Raw genomic sequence first — 22,653 nt, 5'->3', positions numbered from 1 at the left:
ATAGAATATCAAACCGCCTCTTAATTTTTTTTTTGACACATTTGTCATCCTAAATAAGAATGTTGTGAGCATGTCACATGTACAAAAATTAAAATAAATGCATGCAGTTTTATTCAATTAACCGTGGTTTGTTCAGTTTTTTGCCCACTCCTAATTATGTAAAAGTAAGTACTTCCTCACAAAGTAGGGCAGTACCTAGTTTTACAAATTCGTATATCTAGCACTACTGATTCGAATTATATGGCTCTGTAACAGCATTAGGAAAGCTCAACTAACTAGGCTGCTTTTAAGGCTAACTTTGTGATTGAGAAGCCTCCTAATTGGGTTTATCCACATTAAAACAAGTCTCTTTCAGTTGGGTTTTTACAACTTTACAAACGTAAGGCTTATAATAATTCCACTGCTTACATTATTATTCTTCAAATCTGGTGCCTTTCAAGCCTACTCTGTAATAACCACAGATAGACTACTTACATTTCCATACATGCATATATAAAAATGTTACTTCTATATTATATATATATAGCTGCTAACTCACTGCTCTATTGCTGATCCAATTTTTGTATGGAATCAGATTTCCTTGACTTCCTACCCTTGAATTGGGTCTGGCAGTTCTAGTAGTTAATTATAGGGGCACAAACAGCTTCCACAGACAGTTTTTTCAGTGTGCTTGGACATGGGTCCACGCCAAAGTTGGTGTTTGATATGGTCACTGAACATATCTGCCTACCTATGCACTTCTGTAAAGATAGCAGGAAAAACGAGAGAAACAAATCAGAATCTATTCTACTATTCAGAATGTGCTGTTGGAATATAATCTTGATTAGGTTGGAAACTATGTTATTTAAATGGAAAAGTTTAACCCTTTATTGCAGAAGAGGTTAATGCTAACGGGACTATATTTTCTGACCACATTATGTGATAATTATGTTAACTTGATATACATATTGTTGGTTCATTCCCTAACCTAAGCTTTTTGGTTCAGTAGTTTGTCTAACATAGTATCAGAGCATTGGTTGTGGGAGGTCCTGAGTTCGAGATCTCAAATCCACATTCCCCACTTCTTTGTTGGTTTTGTAAAGTTTAAGGTGGGGTTGCACCTATATGTCTGTCTATTTGTTTAAGAATTTGAGGTTTAGTGGTTATCCAACAAATTAATGTGTCTAACCTGCCGTATAATGAGATCAACTAATGTGGTCAGAAACTATGGTTCTAACATTACTCATGCAGCAAATTAGGAGCAGTCTGAGGAGTACCTTCTCTATGACAGCATTTGAGTTTGGAGCATGGCAGGTACCATGCTGAAAATTCCCACAGCTTCCAGATGGAGTTCCAAAGCTTGAAAATTTAATAGCAGAAATGGAGTGTCCAGCTGTACAGTGTAGGGTAATTTTAGGCTTCTTTTGTTCTTTCAGTTGGCTTTGGCTCTCAGTATGCCAATTCCTAATGGATGGGTGATGTTCAGAAACCTCAGCACAAACAGTTGTCACAGATTTTTTCACAAGAGCAATTCTTGAAGCATCCCCACCAATCTCCTCAAAAACTACCAATAGGTTTTGAGATGGCTTTAACCAAGACTGAGGAACATGGTACCTGAAACATAGCATGACAAAGACGGATTATTGATTTAGAGAGGTTTTTTAATTGCTTTGTCATAATTGATTTATGCAAATATAAGTGGTAATGAGAAGTTTGTACCATTGTTGAGTTGGATGGTGGCAACCAAATTGGCACTTATTCTTAGGCCTGAAGGTACCAGAATAATTGCACGTACTGCAATTACCATTAGCATAAGTAGTCCAGTATCTTCCAATGCTATGCCCATTGATCCATACTTGACCCTTCCCCATACTACCCATGTCCAAAGCCAAGGGCTCATATCCTTCAGGTGCATCAAAATGGACCTGAGTGTTCAACCATAACTGTTAACCGACAATGCTCAATGGTTCTAAAGGAAGTTGAGATCAAATCCAAGCTGCAGTTGGAGCCTGAACCATCTCCAATACACCCCTCCAACCCCCAGTTGGGAAAGTTTTCTTGGATAAAAACATTGGAAAGAAGCAACAAAAACCATTTAGTCAAAGCTTCAATATTTGAAGTTGCATTTGCATACCTTATACCATGTCAGTGGTTGTTGTTTTTGTGCTGCTAAGGACCCCCTCGTCCAATCCACAGTCGAGATAGAACTTGGAGAACCCAGATTCAAGGCTTCTCCTTTTATCCCAACCTGTATAAGAAACAGCAATGAGTTGGGACTCGAAGTACACAAGTCACAAAATTAAATTGAAGTAGAACTTATAGACCTTGTATGACCATTTCTGCCATGACAAATCTCTCGTTCCTTGGTCTAATCCATGTAGAACAACTGGTCCCATCACTCCTGTGTTCCGTGTCTCAAAGTGAGGACCATTGTTCTTTGACAACATCAAGCAGAAGTAGTTCAGTTAAAAACTTGCTATCTATAACCATAGAGAAAGTACAAAGATAATTCACTATCTCTAACCATAGAGAAAGTACAAAGATACAAGAACACAAACATCCAATCAAAAACTTCTAACCCAAGTCAAACTATCCTCATTTCATTGTCCTCAGTCATAAGATAAATCTCATTTTCCCTCTCCCTAGTGTTTTCTTTGTTAGACAACCACTGGCAAAGCTTAAACTTTTGGGGAATGGGCCAACGATGTATTCCAAATTAACACCCTCCCTCACATGCAACCCCAACCTGCACATGGAGAGCATACATATACTGACGGATAGAAACAGACAGAATTGGGGGATGGAGAATTGGGGGCACAGTGGTTGTCTAACATCCTCCACTCTCCTTCATATCTCTATTTACCCTCATAGCCATATATCTCTCACATCACATACCCTAATTCTGATTTAGTCATATATTCATAAAGTCACCGCATCTAATTATTACAAAGAATCAAAATATCTTACCCGAGTAACTTACTAAAATACAAACCTCAATACTAATCAAGCCAAATTACAGAAATTTAAAAATAATATCCAACACTAACTTTGTTTCATATATTTAATTTTGGAAGTTAATGAAAATGGGAATTAAAGGACTAACCGGCAAGCCAACAGCTATACTGAGAAGTGAAATTTTATTCAATCCAGGATGCAGATTGGCATTTCCTGTAAAAGTGAATCTTCTGCTGTCCCTAGTCCCATAAGCCGATCCTATCATTAAAGCACATGACAACATTTACACATCAGGGTCATAGTTCTTTTAAACAGACTCAGACAACTATTTGCCTTCCAAATCATAACTAGCTGGTGTATTTCTCTAAAAGATAAAACAAATTACCTGAGAGCTGATCATTGATAAAGACATGAATAGCATCACCAGCTGACTGCACACTGAGAGTGGGATGTTTACCTCCATGCAGGAATGATTCAGATGAACTTATCTGGACACTATAAACATCAAGTTATTAGTAAATTAGTTTTTATAACAGTATTTACATTTTCAAAGATACATTTCAGTGATTTTATCTCACCTGGTTGTGTACCATAGATAGTCACTGGAGTCTCTAGTGATGTTCAACTGCTCTAAAAGTCCACTGACCGTGATTGTTGTATCACCAGCCACTGAAGAAATGTCTTCATTGAAGATTTCCCATGATCGCAAGTCAACATTAGTGGGCAAAAACTGTGTTTGGGATGTCTGAACTCCCACCTGCAATGTAGTGCGTGGTGGCTACCCGTTTATACTAAAGTGGAAAGAAACTACACTGAACTGTACAAGTCTCCTATTGTTTGGGGTAATTATTATGGAAAAATCTATTCGGCCGAAAATTATTTCAGGGAAGAGTGTGTGTCAATCTTATTGGAGAAGGCAATGACTCACATTGATGGTACTGCAGTGTCAGACAAACTTGTTGAAAATAGAAAAAGGGGTAAAGAAAGCCAGTAAATAAACCATTGTTTATGTCACTTACTCGGCCAGTGTTGAAGACAACATTTTTGCAATCTGGAAGGATGCTGATGGACCAAGGTGGGAGGTCATAGTTCATGTTATTGAAATTCACCTTTGCAGCTGACTCTGTGTTGTAGTTTGAGAGAAAAGCTGCACAACCGCCTGACTTGGAAGAGAATACATGTGCCTGGAATTTGACTCAAACTGGTTTAAACAAGCATGCACTTACATATTTTCAGAACTAGCAAAAACATTAATTCGGTTGGATTTGATTGAAAGAATCTTCAAGGAGGAATTCCTTTTGAAAACTATAGAAAGACATTCTTAAGCCTAGTTCATAATTTTCTCGAAGAAGGTGGTCGAGGATATGGTATGGCTTGATTCAACATAGAGTTTTTCTGACCTTGTCACAGCTCTCTTTTTTTCAATAGGTAATTGCTTCTTTAATTAAATTGAAGAAGCTGTTTTTAGCTTTTATTTCTGAAACTATGCTGATTTCTACTGTAGAAAATTCTTACTTACACGGTAACCCTTTAGAGAAGCCGACAAACCTGTTCATAGTTCCCTAAGGATGTGACAGTTGGATCAGCATTTAGCAGAGCTTGTTCACATAACTTGACAGCCTTATGGAGTTCCTTTAAGTGGCCATACTTGGGCTGCCTGATCAAACCTAATATGTCAGCCACGAGTTAGAAGACTGCAAACTGGTAGTTTACACCTTAAGATATGCATCGGAAGAAAGATTACACTAGAGAAGATATTTACATTAAAAATTCTGAAAGCCATTGGGGACATGGGTTCAATTTTCTTACCATATTCATCAATGGGAGCATCATAGTCATAGCTGGTAGTAATAAAAGGGCCTCCAGAAGTTCTTCCAAAGTTGGTTCCTCCATGGTACTGCATGCAATGATTAGCAATTTAGCTCAATTATTTCCTATGTTTACATAGGTGTTACCTCTGGGAGTGATGCATTATATGATTATACCAGTTCAAATAGACCTTAAATTTATTGTTGCCAGAAAAAATGCTTCATTTGATTGCAGAATTGTTGTATAGAAGTAAAGACATAGACCTCTAGAACTGTCACTACAACCTTTGTTTATATCAGGTGCGAGGTTTTCATACTTCCCCTTTGTCTTCTAGATAAAAGCATACAGACATGACTTAATAAAGTTAGTTTAGTGGGGGAAACAAGTTGACTGACCATGTAATAATTTATGAAGGAGCCTCCTTTCTGAATGAATCGGGCAACTGCAAATGCCAAATCTTCAACAGGTCGCTGGTAAATTGGGCCGCCAAATTCTGTAAACCTTTAGGAACACATGAAACTGTAAATCTACTTTTCATCAGCAGGTTTTGAGAGAAAAGATAGATGTAGAACTCACCAGCCAGTCCAAGCCTCAGTCCACATTGTGGGTTTGTATGGTTTGTTTGGAGAAAAGTAGTCGCAATAAAAACCATTGCAAGTGTTTATCTGTCAACAAGAATATGCAAAGAATTCAAAATGTCTTGTAATCAAAGGTAAAATCTTAACCAAGTGAACCTTCATTGTCAGTCATTAGAATTAGTTAAATTGGCCAATTTAAATGTAAATCATTAGATGCCCAAAATTCCCAACAGCAAATAAAGTTGATGGTTAAATAAAAGGAAAGAAATAAGAGACAAGAATGATAATTGAATGTGAGTTATTCACTTATTCAAAAATATATGCGTACTGTAGGTGCTAAGACATATTTCAAGGGTTAATGTACACTAATTTGCATACCACTGGGTCTGGGGCATCATTTTCCTTGCACATGATCCATGGGACCCCAGTACCCATTCCAACAGCCATCTTTGCAGCCCAAGTCATGTATGCTTGACCAGAAGCCCCAAAAGCCTTGCTTTCTGGCTCATATTCATTCTCAATCTGCACAAGAAGTGCATTAGATGAACATTGTTAAACAGCACAATGTTCTGGCTCATATAGTACAGAGCCTAAATATTTCTTGTAATTATCTTTCTTTTTTTATTTTTCAGCTTTCTCATCTGACCAAGCTGAAATTGGTGTCAAGTGATAAGCTCATAATTAGAAGTGTTTAAAACTAAGGTGACAGAAATTACACAGCAATAAAATTGGTAATAAGAGATTACCTGAGAAAGGATAATGGGGCCACCTTGGGACTCAAATAACTTTTCATCCTTCATTAATTGGACAATCTTCTGGGTAAATTTCTGCATTGCTGACTGCAACACCAAGATAAACAAAAAATACTAAGTTTATTCACAAAATTGATCGAAAACTTGAGTTTTTCAAATTAGATATTCTTCGTCACACATACAAACCTTGAAAGGCTCATTATCTGTTCTAAAGCTAATGCCTGGAACATACTTCAGCCAAACTGGAAAGCCCCTACAGAATATAAAAAAAATCACCTAGGAAATGAGTTGAAGAAGTAAAGAACATAAACCCATCACAATTTTGGCTCTAGAGCTCAGGAAAGATGCTCATTACCCAAAATTCCATTCTGAACAAATATAAGGCCCAATGCGAAGATGCACATAGAGCCCTGCCTTTTGGACCGTCTTTATGAACTGGACCAAATCGTATCTCCCCTCAAAATTATACTACAACCCAAAAAAAAAAAAAAAAAATCAGAGAAAATATATGAAAAGAAAGAAAGGGATACTATGGACAAAATGCAATTTATAGCAAGGAGAAAACAGAGAATAAGTAAGGAGATTAAGAGAAAACACAATACAGTGCCAGGAGAAGGCTCATGAAGATTCCAAAACACATAGGTGTCAATGGCATCCAAACCACCATCTTTGGCTCTCTGTACAAGACCTTCCCACATCTGCATTTCATTTATATCGTCCCATTAGCAAAAGGGTCATGGAAAATTTTACATATCAATCACATTTTGTTGGAAAATATGGTCCTGAATTAGAAATAGATGGGAAAACAATACCTCAGGAGTACTTCTAGGATAGTGTATGGAACCAGAAAAGAGAACTCTCCTCTGTCCATTAATGATAAGAGCCTTCCTGTCATAGCTAACATTGCACTGTGCCAGCCCAAGACATAGAGACAACACAATGCAGAGCAGAAACCAGTTGAAAACTGAGCTAGTTCCCATTATTCTCAGAGAGAGAGAGAGAGAGAAAGAGAGAACAACGGGAAGAATGTGAAATCTGGGGAAGTGGGGTTTGAAATGTGGTCACTATACTGTGCACCAAGGGGGAGCAAAGTTCATTTGTCTTCACTCTTCAATCATATTAACTACCATATACATGCACAGTGACAGTTGGCTTGAAAGGAGCAAGCAAGGAGGCCAGGACATTTGTGCAAATGGGTAACACCCAAACTCTACCAAAAGACAGAAAAGTTAACCACTGCACAGTCTGCAATACAAGCATTAACACAAACACATTTTGTCTGGACAAAAATGAATGGAGCGCAATGCATTGCGCGTGATATATGGAATGGACTGGACCAACTCATCTGCATTCTGCTAAATAAGTTATGGCAGAGAGGCTATTTTAGTTTTTCATAGTGGCTGCATTCTGCAAAGGTTGTGCCATAGGCAACTGAACTCCACCTTATTTACCAGTGATTCAGTCAGTGAATCACTAGATTTCTTTTTTCTTGGTTGGTCTCCACTGAGAAACAACACTGTAGCAACTTTTGACTAGGCCATCCTTTGATTCCTTTTTAAATAAAAAACAAAACTGTCTCCAAAATTCCAAATTTCCAAGTAGTCCCAAAACAAAGTCATTTTATCTTCTTAACTTATCCACACGGTCTTTATTCCCCAACATCCCTAAATTTCCAACAGAAAAAAGAACAAAACATTGACAAGTCAGGTTCCAAGGCTATTTTTGTTCACTTTCTTTCCTTTTTTATCTTATATCAAAATCCTAACTTATTTCTCCACCTTAGCTTCTATTGTTTTGGTACTACTTGAAGTTGGAAACAGTCATTCAAAATGGATAAAAGTCAAATTTAAGACAAAAGTTTCTAGTAATTCACTAGTGACATGAAAACAACATATTATTAACGGGATTTTTGTGTATATTTGTGTCATATTATCAGGTCGTGTATAGTTAATGGAGCTATAATTTCAATATCAAAAATGGAAAAGGGTATTTAGAGTCAGAAGTTAGAATTTAGAAACCTAGAACATAGGATCCTTGGCTGCTTTTTTCGCCTATGAATGACAGAGAGAATGTGACTTTTTGGGAGACGGAAAACGTAGACTATGACTCGCTGCAATAAGCCATGTGAATTACCAATTACCATGCCCCACAGCCCACAGGCTTCTTACCTTTACACCCCGCAATTGCACACATGTGATGTGAACCCACACATGTCAAACTATAGCTGTGCTCTGAAATAGAAGTCTTGTAAATGTTAATAAGTCCATTAAGTCCTGTTTCTTCTTATTTGAGTCAAACGTACCTATTTGGCTATTTGTATTGGTGGTAGAATCTGGTTGTTGAACTATTAGTATTGGGAAAACTTTATAATGGGGACATTGCATGTGATATAGTCAAACTTTTACATTTTTCCTACTAAAGTATAATTTTTCACTGTTAAATATGTATGTGTCAGATGTAGTATGTACCATTGTCAAATATAGAGTTCAATACATACCTATTACAGATGCCCAATTATGTTATAGAAAATCTATATAGAAAAAAAAAATATTAAATAAATAAAAAATCTATTATCACGAATGTATATATCTAATGTGTTTATTTATGGTTTATGATAAATCCACTAGTTTATTGTGTACAATATTTGCAAATGTGAGAGCCAGGTTTCTCAAGAGACTTCTTCTTACCTCAAGGTGTTTGAAGAGACTGAGGATCATAACGTTACTTGTTGGGCATGTTTATATCTATTTGAATAAAATGGCTGCAGCTTTTTGCTAACAACATGGTTGCAGCTTGAATAAAATTCTTGTTTGTACTTGTTAATTTTGTTGGTCTTGATTCTTATATACGTCACAAAGTTCCATTCTTTGGCTGAGTAAGGCAGGCCAGAGCTGCTTTGCTTTGAATATATTTTGACCATATTTTATTGGTGATAATGTCCAACTTTGAAAAGAGCCTAAAATATGTTAACAGATAGTGGAGACTGGAGTGCACGCTCAAGGTTCATATAACTAGCTATGGCTTGGTTATCACTTTGCCTAATCATCCGGAGGATGAACCCAAGATATATAGAAGAGTGAGTCCTAAGAATATCCAAGATAGAAATGAAGATTTTTAGTGACAACAACGAGCTATTACTAAATGTATTGCCTTGACATTGAATCACAAAAAGTAATTAAGACTAAATCCCTTCTAGTCATGCAAAATAGTTGAGACTATTATTTATACCCTTAGTCATGCAAAATAGTCAACACAAAAAAATATATATATATATATATAAATTCTGACTAAAAGCTGTTGTGACTAATTTTTATATTCCAATTGTAATTTTCCATCACATAATTTATCGTAACAAAAGAGTACATTTAGTCAAAAAGAAATTTAAATCTATAACTTTTTCTCTCACACACATCTCAAGATGGTAAATTTTCAGTACACTAAAATGGCCCCAAATTAAGATGTGGTGAAAAGCTTTTGCAGAATAATTAATGGAAAGCAAAGATATAAAGGGTTACTTGATGGGGAAGGAAATGATCAAGGCACTTTGATGGGAGGTCAAGGTGTGACACTAACAATAGGAGTAGGCATATATAGACCACACACTAATATAATGGAAATGGATCCCCTGCCTTGCTTCCCTGCAAGGCAGAGGATCCAGGTCCCTAATATAATACATATTTTTCAAACAACATACTCATAATAATTAATAAGTAATAAGTAGTGCTTTTGTAAGACACGGATGCCCTTTTTACTTTTTCATGGCCTTTACACTTTGTTTCCCATTAGACAAGCTGTTTTGTCATCATATGACAATATGTGCTATGTAGTGCTATACAGAGAGCTAGCAAGCAACCCAAGTAACCGACCCAACTGGCATGATAAATTTATATCTCTCGAAGCTAGATTCTGCCCCCTAGGAGGCTAGGACTTATATTTTTATATGTTGATATTGTGTTTATAGTTAAAATGACATTGTTTTAGGATCTAAAGATAAACATTTTTTTGATAGGTTTAGATTTTTTATTGTATTATTATCAAATGTTGCCGTTTATGAAATTTAAACTTATGATCTCTTATCATAAGAAAAGGTTAAGTTTAAATTTAAATATTTAGATCAGAAAAAAAAAAAAAAAAAGATTCAAATATTTAGAGTATAGGGTTTACTATTTGGAGATGGATCTCTCCTTTTCTCTCATTTCCTCAAATCTCATTTTAACAAAATCTAAGGATCATTTTTATTTGGATTGTCATCTGGGTGCCTTATAATTATAAAGCTCAATTACAAATACACCCACCAATCATAAGAGGTATTTCAAATTGGTTCATGAACAAAAAAATATTTCAAATTAGTACACTAATTAATAGAAATTTATAAAATAGCACATCCTTTACAAATTTCATTAATAAAAACGTTAAAAGCCAATGTAAACAGTACTAACGTGAATTTTTTAAATGATGTGGACACAAAATTTAAATCACATGAATTAATGCTATCATATTTAATTTTATTTTTAGAGTTTAAAAGTTTTGTTAGTTTAAAAAAAAAATTTAATCAATATGACATTATTAATCCATGTAGAACAAATTTAATATCCACATCATTCAAAAAATTCACGTTGTTCAAAGTGGCATCCAACTTTCTTTTTTGACGGAATTAATAATGAATGTGTTATTTTATAGCTTTCTATTAAGTAGACCAATCTAAAATTTTTTTTTGTTCATAGACCAATCTACAATACCACCTATAGTTGGTAGATGCATTTTGTAATTGAGTCTAATTATAATTTATAGTAGTTTTGTTATCTTTGGTAAATAGTAACAGTTTTCTTTTTCTTTTTCCTTTTTTTTTTTGTGTATAAAAATGATAATTGGATTCTATCTTGGATGGATGAGATTTGAAGATTTTTTTTTAAAAGCCAAATTGGACTCCCAGAAATCAGCGTTTACTCCCATGTTATAAAGGGCAGACAAACAAATGGAACAGACAGTACATTACATGCTAACCAACATTATCAGAATTTAAACAATGCACAAAATTGCAATTGCATATCCAGCAATTGCTTTTACTCTGCAATTTTACAAAACCAACAGATAATTATGACTGGAACCATTTCCTAAGCTGTCTGGGACCTTGCTTTTTACCATCAGCTTGGAGGGAACTCTGTTGTGAGTACTTGGATCTGTATTTTTCAATCAGCATGTCAAGTTTGTCTACAACATCGCGTCCTAATGGGTCTTTATTCCTCTTTGGCCTTTTTCTTCTCATCATATTCTCTTCCCCCTCTGCGACTTTCTGCTCCGGCAGCTTCCTCTTGTGAGGTTGCATATTTGTCTTTCTCAAAAGTTTTGATTTTTGAACATCAACGGCCATGGTTTCACCTTCGAATGATCTTCCACCATCAGGCTTCCTGCGATCTTGATGATTGTTCGGTTCACGTTTTGAGCCCTTCCTGCCATCCTGATGATTGTTCGGTTCACGTTTTGGGGCTTCCTCCTCTGTTGAGCCTCCAGATTCTTTTGTTGATGAGGTCTTGTTTGCCTTTCCGGATGGACCATTTCTCTGCCTCTTAGAAGCTCTGCGTCCTTCAGTGACAGCTCCATCACTAACCCTATTTTCCACTTCATCTTCCTTATTTGGTACTGAACCGTCCAGCTTTCGCTTGTCACCTTTTGGTTTCCATTTATCGGACTTCTTGCTTGGATGGGCATCTGGTCTATTTGAGTCATCATTTTTCTGCCCACCTTCTCGATTATCGCGAGCTGCATGCTGATGAGCTTGTAGCTTAGCTTGTCGTATTTTCAATGTTTGAACATTATCAAGTGCAAACTCCACAATTGGGCGATGTTCAGGACCAAAAGTTTCTGTAAGTTGCATCAAATTAAATTAGAGTATAATGGAGTCAATGATTTCAAATATAAATTTCCAACATAATAAGAAAGATTGAAATTGGGACTGCAGTTTAGAGCTTACTATAATGTCATTAATTATCAATGTTTTATGTCAATATGGATTTATAAAATTCTTTTGACAAATTAAGTTACCAGGATTGTTGTTAAGAACTCTCAGGGCCACAAGTGCATGCTGATGCTCTGTAAACTCAATGAAAGCAACTCCACGAGAGTGGTTCTTTGTGACAACCTTTCCTTTCTTCACATCCTTCAAGAACTTTATCTGCATCATCAATTAAAAGTATTAAGGCAAAATTTCATAAAAATATACATAAATCACCGCAAATAAGAGACAAATGTAACTGCAGACTAACCTGTCGAATCATAGGTTTTTGTTTTGTAGCTCGTGAGGTAACTGCATCCATACAAAGTTTTTTTAGTTGTTTTTCAGTCATGGATTTAGGCACATTGTATACTATTACTCTTGTCTTCGAGACATGGAAATTTGGAGATTGAAGCTTTGTAGTCTTGTTTCTCTCCAACCTGCATATGGTTTCAGAAAATCACTAAAATCTGTCGCAAAGGAATGTGAAACTAGGAAGTAGCAGCACACATCAACGTTTGAATATTGAAGCAGCAGCAAAGCTTAGCTGACAGCTGTTAAAAACTAGAAAGGTGCAATATTACTTTTTCTTGTCAAATTTCTAAAAGTTTTCTTTTTCTTTTTCTGGACTGAAATTTATAAATACTTTTCTAAGCTTGTAGAAGATGAAAACTCTTCTTTTAACCCTGCTCAAAATTTATATAAAAAGATAAAATTAAAAAGAAGACGAGAAGTATAAAACACAAAAAATTCCATAAGAGCTTTTTTATTTGTATCCAAAAAGTAATTGAACTAAGATGCAAATGCATGCTACAAGGACCACAAATGAAAGAATGACATTTCAGATGATTATATTAATTGAATAAGAAATTTTGTCCAAAGAAAATCTGGTAAGAACCAATTGTATCGTAACTCTCAGACATCCAATGAACAAACTATGCATATGCAATATCTCAGGAAATAAAGAATTCAAGAAAACAAACATTTGGCGTTTCGACATATCACTAGCTGAAACCCCTTCTGCGGCTGGAGTCCCCTCGAGAATAAGACCTTCCTGTTAATATTTTGAGGGAAGAAAATGTCAACCATTCAGGACACTTCATCCATCACAATTACCACAACAAAAGGAACAAAATGTGTAAAATCTAGATAAAGCTAGGAAAGAAGGGGGAAGGAGGTTTGTTGAAGAAATAACCTTTGCTAGATAGAGATTGCGGTGGTCTAGATCCTCTTTTTTGGCCATCTCCACTTCCTTATCATGAGCCGATTTTTTATCCAAAGCCTGTAAGACTTTCAACTGTCTACCTTTCAAAAAAATCCCCAAGCCAGTTGCAGCATCCCCTGCTGAAACAGCAGAACTGACTGCATCTTCTGTTTTAAACCTGAGAAAGCCAGTTCCTTTTGGTCGCCTGCCACAACATTATATCATTTGGAGTTAAAAAGCAGTAGATATGTAGAAATCATATCAAACTAAATATAAGAACCTACTTGGTGACTTGATGAAGGACTGGGACAAAAGATTGCACTTCACCGAAAGTAGAAAACCTTTGTTTTACTTCTTCATTACTGATATCAAAAGGAAGATTGCTTATAAAAACTGTTCTCTTCAAGTCATCTACTTCGTCTGTCTGTTCAAGATTTTTGCTGAAATTTCCAGGCTTAGTAACTTCCAATTCTTTTGCAGTCTCAAAAGATGACTTATTAGGCTCATCAACAGATTCATCAAGTTTTGGCTCCGTGTTCCTTTTGGGCAGTGCAGAATCGTCATCAGGATTTACTGTACCAGAGGGTGTGATCAAGTTTTTTAGAACTTTTCTTGCAATGTCTGCTTCCTCTTCAAAATCAATTTCAATAGGGATGTCTTCTTTCTCTGTGGTATTAGAATCATCCGGAGCACTGTTGACCCCATCAAGATGCTGGGACTTTTTACGAAAATCCCCAGCATCATCCTCGAAATCATCACTGCTATTATCAATTTCCCCATCTCTTCCGTCCTTGTGTCCTGTAAAAATCAGTGCTTTTTCATCATTAGACATAAAGACAAGTACTTTGGCCAAAAAAACAGACATAAAGACAAGTACTAAAATAAAGTACACCTTCATCAATAAGATCACTCAACAGCAAAACAGTTTCAAACACCACAAAGTAAGTCGCTTAAAATAGGGAGAACAAGTAAAAGGCAGTCTTGGGAGAAAAATAAAAAATAAACAGCAAAGGCACGCACTTTGTTACTCATAGTCATAACTACCTACATTTACTAGTACATGTAATTCTAGAAAATGAAAAACAGAGTTAAGACTTAAGAGATGCTCTATAAATGATCATATCATCACCAGTTCTTTAAAAAAGCACAGATTTTATTCATCCAAGGTAAAAAAAAAAAAGTGACACAAAGTGTGGTAAATGAGAATGGAGTTGCAGTAAATTCCACACGTACCATCTTCTGAAGCAAGAAGTGCATTATTTCCACTACTATATATTTGCTTTGGGACAGCCCAGTCAACAGCTATGGGTCTTTTATGAAACATTTGTCCATTTAACTTTTTAATTGCCTGAAAAAATAAAGGGAAAAAGTTAATGCATGTAACTCAACACAAGAATCCATGGGTTCATTCTGCACTCCAAAAGTAAATTATGAATCACAAATGTACATTTTCTGCATCCTGTCTCCGTGTGAATTTGACAAATGCAAAACCTTTAGACAACCTGCAAGCAAAAAAAGAGGAATGAAGAAAAAGAGAATGTGATATTTCATTGATAGAGAACAACAATACTGGATGATTGTAATATACCCTGTATCAGAATTAAATGGAATAAATACATCCCAGACAAACCCTGCTGATGAAAATATATCTTTTATTTCATTCACTTTGGCCTGCATTTGTGTAGGTAAACTAGTTCAGTTCAAGGTCTCCACAAGTACAAAATATGTAATATGATAATACAGTGAGCAAACAACCTTGAAAGGAAGATTTCTAACAATGAGCTTCCACTTCCGAGTCTTGGAACCCTGTCCCAAAAACACAACCAAAATGTTTAGACTTCCTCTTAAAAAAAAAAAAAAAACAATAACACCACCACCACCACTAAATAACATGTAACAACAATAACATGAACAGCCACTACTGCTAAAATCTCCATGCTGTCCTTGTTTTTATGAGTATGCAGATGCTTGGAATTTTTACTTATCTTGGAAAAGATGGAAACAAAAAATGCTTGACTTTTATTTCTAAGAGATCTCCATATGATGGTCTCCTACCTACATCATTTGTTCCTTGCATGCAAAGATCCTATCAACATTGCTACTACATATACTTTACGTGTTTCTGGACCCTGCATTTCTCAACAGATACTGCCAAAATATTTAGCATCCTTGCCTCATCTTTTTACTATCTATTTGAACCAAAACCAAGCACAAAGAACAGTAAACTTGAAATGGAAACAACAAACTCCAAAGCCAAAATTACGTAGAAAATATAGCAATGAAATTCCTTGAATTTGTTCAAATAAGGAACATATGAGCTAGAGCATTTCAGCAACTTCAAAAGTTTAGTAACCTATACACATATGATTTACCTCCCCACCCAGCTGACGCGCCCAAACAATCCCTCCTTTTATCTCTTTTTGATGTAGCATTGCAACAGAAGCATGTGCTGATTTAACACTGTTATAAAGTACAGCTGAAGCATCCAGTTTGCATCCATCTTGCACAAGACCTGAAAAAGCGCCACGGTTAATGGTCCATTCACCATCCCAACTGAATAAAATTCCCTTTTAATGAGTACACACAATGATTTCAATATGTTTAGTAACATCTAAGCTTGGAATCAAAAAAAGCCTGCAAAAAATTAAAATATCAAGTGTTTTGCAATAGTAGTTGGGTTCCAATTATCATGTGAGTGTCGAAGATGTAAAAGATTTAGATGAAGTCATCAGAGTCAAACTTAAAACATGCTTTTTATCAAGAGAATCAAATCCAAAGTCAAATTGGTTTGAAATGCTACACGCAAATGAGAGTGAGAAATAAACAGAACACCAGAAAACACAGACACAGACTGGAAACAAATGGAAACTTCAACTTTATATTACTTTACATAATTTACATACAAAATGTATAGAAAGAACAGATCCAATAACCTCCTTATTCTTTTGGCATTCTACCAAGGGAAGTAAAGAGAACAAACGAAAGAAAAGGGAATCTGAAGTAGCAACCGATAGAATGTTCAAGAACAGGATAGAGGGGGAGAGGAAAAGGTCAATGCATCAAGAGTATCATTTTCCATATGTTGTTGGTTCAAAACAATTGTGTTTAATCCTTTACAGGAATTTTTCTATGCTTTATTTATTCCATATTTAAACTTGAAGTCTTAGTTTTTATCCTCCATTTGGTTATGAAAGAGAAATGCCTTGTACTTCTAATGGGCTATTTCACATAAATTAGACATCATATATAGTAACTGAATGGCATATATATTGCATACTATATATTTATGTGTCCTTGTCCATGCTTTATAGGTTCCAATGAGTCAAAGAAAGAGGCAGTAAAAGGAATCTTGTCTTACAGGTTTGTCTGTGAAATATGGAAGTGCAAACAATTGTTCATGTGACTGCAAAGCCAGTAAATTGAGGTCAAAATTTAAAGAAATCGCTAGTATTATTCTCCATAACAATGATTTCCGGTGACAATAGCAAAAAAAGAACATCCACAATGATGTACCATTGTTGTTGCATTAATAAAAGTTTCTCTCTCCTCAGGAAAAGAAAGGGACAGTAGCAAAAAAAGAAAAGAAAAAATTTTCGAACTAAGGAAAACAATTTTCAACTCAATATATTAACCCAACCACTTCCATTTATTTATGAAAAGTAAAAACCTGCACTCAAGGGGAGCGGGGTAGAAACAAAAACAAAAGAAAAATTCCCTTACCATGTTGTTCAAGCTCTTCTTTGGGAAGAGGATAAGTTATAGAACATACAGCGCCAATCTCCCTAGCTTGGCAATGAACATCTTCTGCCATAGCAGCATTAACAAGACCACCTAATATGACAGTCCTAGCAACCCTTCACAACAAGAAGAGACTGAATACATCAGAACACCATTCCTGACGAACTGAAGATATCAATTGTCATACTATCTCAAAATTATATGATAAAACAGAGATCCAAGTAGATTCAGTAAAAAATCTAGCATGACAAAAATCATTATCCAGGTCAAATTGAGAACCTCAACATCAAGGTGTAAGCCAGGAACTTAAGTAAAATAAAGTAATACAGGAAAATTCTTATCAAAGCACCAAAGATGTTAGGGAATCAACTACTTGATGACCATGTGACCTACAAATATCATGTTTAATTGGAAGATAGAAATAAAATAAAAAATACATAGCCACCTAAGTATACTAGGTAATACTTGATCTTAAAAAAATTCTAAGAGGGATCTTCTTGGCATAGAGGTCTCAAAGTTAATCAATTTGGATCACTCTTCCAAACACACAAATATCAGAAAGTCCTGAAATCTAAAACTGACTTTGCGCATGTAGCCAGATTTTTCGAACTTCGCAAAAGCTAATGTTAAAAATAAGAGACATAAATTAAATAGTATTTTCTTCAAGAGTTGCTGACCCTATATTTCCTGAACTGAGCTGAATAATCCTAAATTAGGTTTCCTATAAAATTCTGTCAACATCAAATTCCAGTGTCCAATCAAATTAAGACTTTATCTCCACAACATTGGTTGGATTACTTCCACAAAAACATGTAGCATTCAAGGGAGATTGAGATGTCTTAAAAGTATAGAGCACTATAAATTACTATATGAACCATCAATACTTTGTTCTACTTCACAGGCAAGGCTCTAAAAATATATAACTGAACCACCTGACTCGCTTGAAAAATTCTAAGGCAAGAAAACAAAATCACACAGTCCATAAGATGCAAGGGAAGATTCAGTACCTCTGCTTTTCTGAACCACCCACTTTAGCCACTAGATCACTACATGGTGCTGCTGCTTTTTTGGCCTTCACAGGTTTCTCTGTATTTTTATCTGTAGGAAACACTTGTCTTTAGCTTTATTATTATTATTGATTTTACCATTCAATGGCATTTTGTCAGACATAAATATTTCAATATAAATAGATGTGCAATTTACATCAATATTATTTTCTATTGTATCCAATGCAATAACTCCAAATAGCTAAATAAAATGAGTATGAAAAGTATAATAACATGATTTATATATTAAGACTAGTGACCTCTTTCCTCCAAGTTTGAAGCACCATTTTCTGCTTTGAAATCGTCATCATCCTTGTCATTTTTTGACTTCATGGTCTCATCCAAGGCAATCCCTAAAATGAAAAGGCAGTAATAAAACAAACCAATATTGCAGAAAAAGTAAACAAGTCATTAAGGGCCCGTTTAATAAAGTTTTTCTTTTTCGTTTGGTTAAAAAAGAAGAGGGGATAGATATGTTAGAAATGAGAAATGTGAGCAGTGAGGAAGGAGAATACATAAAACTAAACAATATTTAAAAGCATTTTTGGTTTTTTATTTTATATTCGATGTATTTTACTTCTCTCTCCCTCGCCTATAACATCTTTGTCCTCACTTTCTTCTCTTATTCCTTCTCTATCTTTAATTAAAACAAAAAACAATAACATTACCAGACAGGCACTAACATATTTGCATGTGTTTTAAAGACTACAGTTAAGAAATGATATAATAAGAGAATTGTATACTTTACATCCAGGCTAAAATGAGTGATACCAACCTTGATTTGTCTTTGATTTTCGTTGTTCAAGGGTTGCACGATGCATGGCATGTTTGACTGCAATTTTTCGACCTCCAATGGACAAGCCATTCTTCAGCTCAATGGCACGTTTAGCATCTTCATTGACAGCACTACAAATAGATACAAAATACAACGAAAAAGTGTAGAAAAAATTTAAAACTCAAGACAAAATTTTATAATTTAAGTTCAAAGCCCCAAGGCATAAATTTGAAGTACATAAACAAGGTACAAAAAATCATAGATGGAACTAGTTTGCTTATAATCTTAATTTATATTTTCTTTTCACTTAAAAAAGTATTTTTTTGGTGTTATTTCTGCATTGTTGCTGACACCAAAATACAACTAATTTTTTCAGGACACAGAAGCAAGTGAAATAAGTTCTAGGTACATGTGTATCATAACCAGATAACATATTCCATGCTTTAAGAAGTTTAAATGGAAAGGGACAACACACCATTAAATAAAATAAGTGATCTACAAATATATTTATAAACAACTAGACTACATAATTTGCAGATCATAGAATCCCTGAATTTTAGCAAAACAACAAATAAAGTAGAGCCTTATTTTGAAGGTAACAAGTGCATATGGAAGGTTTAGAAAGAAAATTTTAACAAACTCTAGTTAATATATCCAGTTAAATCCTGTTACCAGGCCTTAGGGGGGTCGGGTGTAGGGATTCGTATTTTTCCTTGGAGAAGCACTTGGAAGTCAAAGAGCTCCATCATAGGAATCTATATTTTTATTTGGGTTTGGGAAGCAAAATCAGATAAATCTTACAGAGGATAGCATGAGGTAGAGTAATATATATAATATAGCTTGAAAATGCATATGCAAATCTAGTGGCAAGACAATGGATCGTCTTATGCTCCATTGTTCAGTTCTAAGGGGTTTGTGGTGCTTCGTTTAATCTCTGACATGAGTTAATTGGCTCATGCCTCATTCAGTTGTGTAATTGCTAGTGCTGGAGTGGTTACTTTGGTAAACATCAGGGTACAGCAGTTTAGAATATGGTTTCTAGGCATGGCATGTTGTTCTTATGGAGAGAGAATTCCTAGGACTTCTGAAAGTGGAGAAGAATCTATGTATAAGCTTAAGTTCATTCTTATCTTACATGAGTGAGGATGCTATCTTTCAATTCTTTGTCCTATCCTATGGTTGAAGGCTTTTTATTTCAATTAGATTTTAGGATCTACTTTTTTCTTGAGGTGTTGCTCTTTTGTATTCTCCATGCACTAGTGTTTTACCACTTTCTGATAAATTTATCTTGCTTATCATGAAGTATATCATGTTCTTTTACAAAGATCTCTACCACTGATTTCATATTCTCATATTGTTAGAGTATCTCCTAAACTAAACCTCTTGAAGAAACCCTTTAGCACTCAAAAACACATCATGGGAGTCGAAAAACATTTTATAATCCTTATTCACTCATGATTTAATGATACAAAGTAAAATAAGTGGCCAAGCTTAAGGAACAAATTAATAAAGAAGGATATATCATATATAATAAGAGAAAAACAATGAAGTCGACTTACAATTGAACAAAACCAAAACCACGGTGCTCAGTTGACCCTGTACACAGTGAAATGAGACAGATTAGAAACATTCTGACTAAACTGTTAAAAGAAAGTTAAATCCAAAAACCATAAATTCATCTACAGATAAACCAAGAAAAGAAAGTGTGGAAAACATATGGCAAATGGAATCTCATTTGAAAAAAAATACATTGATCAAGCTTCTTTCTCAATGTGTTTGATGATTTTCATAGTTCGTCCTAGTAAATATTTATAAGACAGATGCACTTCACTAATAATTGTCAATCACTTGTTTCACATTGTTTTTGCTTACATCATGCTTGTACCCCAAAGCTGCAACCATCTTACTTTACCTAAATAGAAATGGTGCATAAAGAGAGATTTCCAATTGGTTGATCTAGGTAATGACTACTATCCTATTAAGTTCAATTTAAGGGGGGACATGTTCTTCATGCTCATGGAAGGATCCAAGATTGTTGTTGGCTGTTAATTGGTGAATGAGATCTTAGAAGTAAAGGCATGGCCTCAAATCTGATTTGGTGGAAATTTGCGATGCATCTTCTTGAGTAATACTTGGGTATTCCTCAAGATCATTTTATTATAGCGCCCTTCGACTCAATTTAGACTCTTCTGAACAGGAGATGGGGAGCAAGAATGAAGAAGTGATGACAATGCCTCCAATGAGGGAGATGAGATGTTTGAAGCCTAATCTAGGCTACAGAGTTTGCTTTGCTATTTTTGGTTATCTTCCTTCTTACATGGTTCTATGAACTTTTAAATTTTGAAAGTCAGAGATGCCCAGAGGTGCTGGTAGTAAGAGGCTTTTCAGTGCTATCAAAGACTTGATCAGATTATATTGAGTGGTGCTGTTGGCAATTCTAGAACCTCATATTAGCATTGAAGATGGTGCCAGGGTGATTCAAGATAGCAATGGTGATTGGATTTTGGGGTTTGCTACTAAGTTGGGGTTTGGGCAAGTAATTGAAGTTGAGCTCTGGGCTTTATTCATTGGTCTGAGATTAGCTTCGGCGGCAAGACCTTCTTGGCCCATCATTTTTCAAGTTAAATATATTTCTCAACAACATAAAACCAACCAATAAAATTTTAAAAGTAATTCTCTGAAAAAGTACTAAAAATCCAAACACCAAAGTTCCCCCTTTACACATTTTTGGCTTACCCTTCTTTGTCACCATAAAGCTCCGCCTAATTGGTCCGACTTCGCTGAATGTCTCCTCCAGCTGAGGTTTGAAAGTAAAATAAACAATTAAACAAAATTTCGCATTGCTTGCTAGAACACCACGGAGTGTAATGCAACTATTTAGCTAAACTGAATGATTCGATTTTAGTAAAGGAACGAAAGACAAAAGTAATAATTTTTTTCATTTTTCTTTTATATATTGGTTTTCTCGAGAAACAAACGGAAAAGTGGGGGTGTGAGACAGAGAGAGAGTACCTGAGAGTTGGTGAAAGAGAAGGGCAAGTTGGAGACGAACACAGTGGCAGTACAGTACTCGCCTTCGCTTCTCGGTTGGCTACCATCTTTGCTTTTCTTCTTCCCCATCTCTGTGTGGCGCGAGAGAATGAGCGAATGGAAGCTGTGGAAAGAACCTAAACCTCAGCAGAGAGGAGAGAGTAAAAAAACAAAAAAAGAGAAAGAAAGATAGGGGTTTATAACCTTGGGGATGCTATTTGGGCCTGTCTTAGCAAAGAAAAAGTGGTTTGGGACTTGGATAACTTTGGGTTGGGATATTTGGATTGGACTGCAAACATGTTAAAGTCGGCCCAAAATAAATGAGGACTGAACTTTGTAATCTTTCTAGGCCCAGGCTAAATCTACCACCCTCAACTGCTGAGTTTACCATCCCACTTCAAAAATTTCAATTTTACCCTTCGGTAGATAACTACCGAATGACATCTACAGGTACCTGTCAAACTTTAGTGGATTATTCGATAGTTATCTGCCGAACATTGGTGGAGGTTTCGATAGATAACTACCGAATGAGTATTGGTGATTTCATCTTCATTTTGCAAGAGAGAGTAAAATAAGAAAAAAGTTGGATAAAATATGTTAGGGTGGTGAACTCAGCAGCTGAGGGTGGTGGATTTAGCCTGAGCCATCTTTCTATTCTATCCTTAATAAATCTAACAAAAACAAAAGAGTTTTTTTTGTAAGCCCAAAAGTATAAATAGGCTAATAGGCCAGCCCAGAGGTGAAAGTGCATGATAAAGCGGCCTACTTTTAATAAATCGAGTGTAGGGCACCTTT

The 22,653-nt window shown here is 35.4% G+C and overlaps 2 protein-coding genes across 2 annotated transcripts; both read right to left on the bottom strand.

The window, feature by feature from the left end:
- Positions 1-386: 386 nt before the first annotated feature.
- LOC147277055 (beta-galactosidase 3-like) lies at positions 387-7,509 on the bottom strand. Its single transcript, XM_086253699.1, has 19 exons — positions 6,886-7,509; positions 6,676-6,771; positions 6,429-6,541; positions 6,260-6,326; positions 6,068-6,160; positions 5,700-5,843; positions 5,320-5,408; positions 5,139-5,244; positions 4,744-4,831; positions 4,483-4,601; positions 3,954-4,118; positions 3,513-3,691; positions 3,320-3,429; positions 3,083-3,192; positions 2,304-2,414; positions 2,114-2,227; positions 1,699-1,904; positions 1,257-1,593; positions 387-740 (listed from the first exon to the last, which is right to left on the bottom strand). The coding sequence occupies exons 1-19, from the start codon at positions 7,051-7,053 to the stop codon at positions 615-617; spliced, it is 2,541 nt and encodes an 846-aa protein (XP_086109825.1). The 5' UTR covers positions 7,054-7,509; the 3' UTR covers positions 387-614.
- A 3,485-nt stretch (positions 7,510-10,994) lies between these two features.
- Positions 10,995-21,948, bottom strand: LOC147277054 (RNA-binding (RRM/RBD/RNP motifs) family protein). Its single transcript, XM_086255386.1, has 18 exons — positions 21,841-21,948; positions 21,565-21,625; positions 20,388-20,424; positions 18,829-18,959; positions 18,314-18,406; positions 18,015-18,105; positions 16,990-17,123; positions 15,642-15,781; positions 15,025-15,075; positions 14,858-14,940; positions 14,717-14,771; positions 14,503-14,617; positions 13,554-14,067; positions 13,261-13,474; positions 13,049-13,119; positions 12,337-12,505; positions 12,116-12,245; positions 10,995-11,935 (listed from the first exon to the last, which is right to left on the bottom strand). The coding sequence occupies exons 1-18, from the start codon at positions 21,946-21,948 to the stop codon at positions 11,169-11,171; spliced, it is 2,964 nt and encodes a 987-aa protein (XP_086111512.1). The 3' UTR covers positions 10,995-11,168.
- Positions 21,949-22,653: the final 705 nt, after the last annotated feature.

Source organism: Dryas octopetala, chromosome 8 (genome assembly GCF_963921425.1).
Source record: "Dryas octopetala chromosome 8, drDryOcto1.1, whole genome shotgun sequence".
Lineage (NCBI taxonomy): Eukaryota > Viridiplantae > Streptophyta > Magnoliopsida > Rosales > Rosaceae > Dryas > Dryas octopetala.
This window is presented reverse-complemented; position numbering and strand designations above follow the sequence as displayed.